The sequence below is a fragment of the Anopheles merus genome, chromosome X (genome assembly GCF_017562075.2).
Source record: "Anopheles merus strain MAF chromosome X, AmerM5.1, whole genome shotgun sequence".
Classification (NCBI taxonomy): domain Eukaryota; kingdom Metazoa; phylum Arthropoda; class Insecta; order Diptera; family Culicidae; genus Anopheles; species Anopheles merus.
In genome coordinates, this window is record NC_054081.1 from 3496922 (window position 1) to 3500227 (window position 3306).

Here is a 3306-nt window from a genome sequence, read left to right on the forward strand (position 1 = left end):
CTAACTCTCATACTCGTACCGAGAATTGAGCCAGAGTAGGAGCGAGCATCTTTCACTCACTCGTGCTGCAAGTGTGCAATGCAGAAATGCTCCACAGAAATTCATTTTGTGCTTTAAATCACCCGCTATGTGCCGACTAATGATTCCATTTGCGTCGGATGTAACGCAATCTCTCGGTGGATCCCAATATGCTTCTGAAACGCCTGGTTGAGTTATCCATTGTGATAGTTTTCCCTCCTGGCCGACCAGGTCACTACACACGTTTACAGGCATGTAATATCGAAACGAATGTAACATGTGTTACAACCTGCTGGAATGCAGGAAACTTCTAGAAACGTTTGACGTTTAGCGGTGCAGGGAGCAAACCCTTCGAAGCCCTTCTTGACATTCCCATTTAGCAAACTGGCTGTCCAAGACGACGGTGACTAGCGAGAAGAGACGTTAGAAGCAAACCGTGACTATTGGAGTGACGTGGCAATTTTGTGTGGAGCGAATAGCGAGAGCACGTAGATCCTTCGCACAGCGGCTCAGGAATTAGTGTATCGGTTTACGCAAATCCACTAAGCTGCGCCATTTGCACAGGAGCAATCGGGTTTTTGTGAGGTCCCTATTTGTGGCGGCGTCCATTTGCTGCTGCACAAGTGCTCACAGAAAGGGGGTTGATTTTGCACACCTCGGGCGCCATCTTTTTTTTTCCACCTGCACCACCCGTCAGCGGGAGCACGCCTAGCCGTGTGAAACACGTAGAGAACATTGCAAGGGAAAACGCTTCCGAAACGCGCTGACAAAGCGAAAAGCAGACCAAAAACCGAGCGTTGGTGCGTGAGTGGCTGGGTCCGAAGCGCGCTACCACTTGTGCGAGTCAACTTTCTGTGTCGGAAGCATGGCTGCAAACTTCCTGCGCGCTGGCCAGCAGCGGCTGACCCACTGTGCCGAGCGAACGCTGGTGGACGGGAAGGACAATCGGAAGGCGGCCGAGCTGTGCGTGGAAGGGAACGGAATGCATTACGATAACGTGAAGCGCTACATGGATGTGGTCAAGCTGTACAACAGGAGCATCGCGTACTCGACCAATGGCTCGCAGCAGCGGGCGCAGGCGTACTGGGAGCGGTCGAAAGTGTGCGTGAAGCTGAACCGCTACGCCGACTGTCTGCAGAACATCCGGCTGGCGCGCGCCACCGACGTCCCGGGGCTGCTGCGGCGAAAGCTGGACCAGTCGGAACAGTGCGCCCGGGGCATGCTGCTGAGCGTCAGCGACGACGCGACGCCCGGTTCGAGCCGGCATGGGGTGGCCCCGCTCAAGCTGAGCTTCCCCGCCTACGAGAATGCGCCGCGCGTCGCCAACTGTCTGGTGATGCGGCGGAACCTCCGGTACGGCCGGTACCTGGAGACCAACCGGGCGCTGAAGGTGGGCGACGTGGTGCTGATCGACAGCCCGTACGCGTCCGTGCTGGAGCCCGACTTCTGCTACGCCCGGTGCGACCATTGCCAGCGCCCAGCGCCCTTCACGCTGATCCCGTGCGAGCATTGCACCAAGGCGATGTACTGCTCCGAGGACTGCCTGAACAGCGCCCGCACCCAGTACCATCACTTCGAGTGTGCGCTGGTGCACCATCTGGCGGAAACGACCGGCGACCCGCTCGTGCTGCTCGCCTGGCGTGCCGTCGCCCGGGCGATCGGTGCCTACCGGTACAACCTGCGCACCTTGAAGCAGCGCAGACATCTGCTCTCCCAGACCGTGGTGAATCCGCTACTGCTCGACTGGGTGCACGGGCAGAATATCGCGTTCAGCGCGGTGCACATACTGGCGTCGCTCACCCGGGCCCCGAACGATCCGGCGGAGGTGCGTGCCGCCCAGCTCGCGTGGGAAATGCACTGCCATCTGGTGAGCAAACCCGAGCTGACCGCGAACTACGACCCGGACAACGTGCCGTACCAGTGGGTGGGCGAGATGTGCTACCAATTCCTGAAGGCGATGCAGTGCAACGCACGCCCGGCGCAGCTGACGCGCCGCGACGAGCCCAAGGGCCGGTACCGGGCGGTGCCGTTCGCGCTGCGCTGCTACCCGCTGATCAGCCTGCTGAACCACTCCTGCGCACCGAACGTGAAGTGCTTCGATTTGCGCGACGGCCGCTGTGCCGTGGTCGTGATCCAGCCGATCGCTGCCGGGGGCCAGCTGTTCGGCAACTACGGGTAAGTGTGCCCCCCCCCCGCCCCTTTATTGAACACATTCACACCGTGCCGTACTAATTTCGCCTTTTCGGTGCAGGTACGATTACTCGGAGACCGGTCGGGACGAGCGGCGGGAGGCGCTGCAGCGCGATTACGGCTTCACCTGCAACTGCAACGCGTGCGAGAACAACTTTCCGACCGCTGAGCCGTTCCATTCGAAGCGCGTGGATACAATCCTGCGTACCCGGGACATGTCGACAGCCGCCCGCAATATGGCCAAGCTGCTGGCGGAGGTGAACGAAGGCGTCGGCGATGGCAGGGTGTCCCACCAGCAGTTGGCAGAGCTGGAGCGTTACTTTGAGCTGCTCTACTGCGAAGTTTTGAATTGAACCTTTGAACTATTTGGACATTGTTGGACGCGGGCAGGAGAACATTCATTTAACTTATTTCTAGCTTAAAGACGCAGCAGGAGACGATGGCGAGGGCTGCCTTCGCGGTGCCTTACGATTGCGAAGATTCGAGGATAGATGCATCGCCAAATTTGTTGTTAACGGCAGCTCGATTGCTCAACTGATACCCAATTGCTCAACTTACCTAATTGTAACTTAACTGAATACACTGAACTATTAGCGAATGCTGTAATCCCATGTAACCAGGGTAGTTGAATAAAATTGGTCCCGTACTTTCGACGACCATCTTCATCTTTGCAGTTTACAATTTGTTATTTGACTTCCATCTCTTGTGATGTTATCTTCAGCGCGATGTGGGAATTTAAAAATCCTATTAGAAAAAGACACAACACATTTCCGATTTTAGGATTATAAAATCCGACAGGAGTGGAAATGGTGCTAATTCTCTTGTTTGGATCCTATGGGACACTGAGCGAGGCCAATACTGTAAGACACACTACTGCCAGTTTCTGTGTGTCAATTCATTTCTTTAGTATCACGGTATTGCGCCGCAGTCTTAGCTCTTCATCTGGCTTCTCAAACATAGCGCTGTAAATTACGAGAGTGCTTTTAAAACAAATAGCCAAAGGGGGGGTTTTTTTCGCACTGCTGCCCAAGTGTCTGGTGCCATCGAGTCTGCTCCATTGTGTCCCGTGCCGTAAGCCACTTACTTCGCTTTGCCGTT

General features: G+C 55.9%; 1 protein-coding gene across 1 annotated transcript; it reads left to right on the forward strand.

Annotated features, from left to right (window-relative positions):
• Window positions 1-350: 350 nt before the first annotated feature.
• On the forward strand, window positions 351-2867 carry LOC121598821 (SET and MYND domain-containing protein 4-like). Its single transcript, XM_041926122.1, has 2 exons — window positions 351-2193; window positions 2270-2867. Exons 1-2 carry the CDS (start codon window positions 884-886, stop codon window positions 2559-2561), a joined length of 1602 nt encoding a protein of 533 aa, XP_041782056.1. The 5' UTR covers window positions 351-883; the 3' UTR covers window positions 2562-2867.
• Window positions 2868-3306: the final 439 nt, after the last annotated feature.

Excerpts from the sequence above, each read along its gene's own strand:
- LOC121598821 (XM_041926122.1), top strand. The coding sequence starts at position 884 with ATGGCTGCAAACTTCCTGCGCGCTGGCCAGCAGCGGCTGACCCACTGT. Across the intron at positions 2,194-2,269 it reads CAGCTGTTCGGCAACTACGG|GTACGATTACTCGGAGACCG; the intron begins GTAAGTGTGCCC and ends TTTTCGGTGCAG.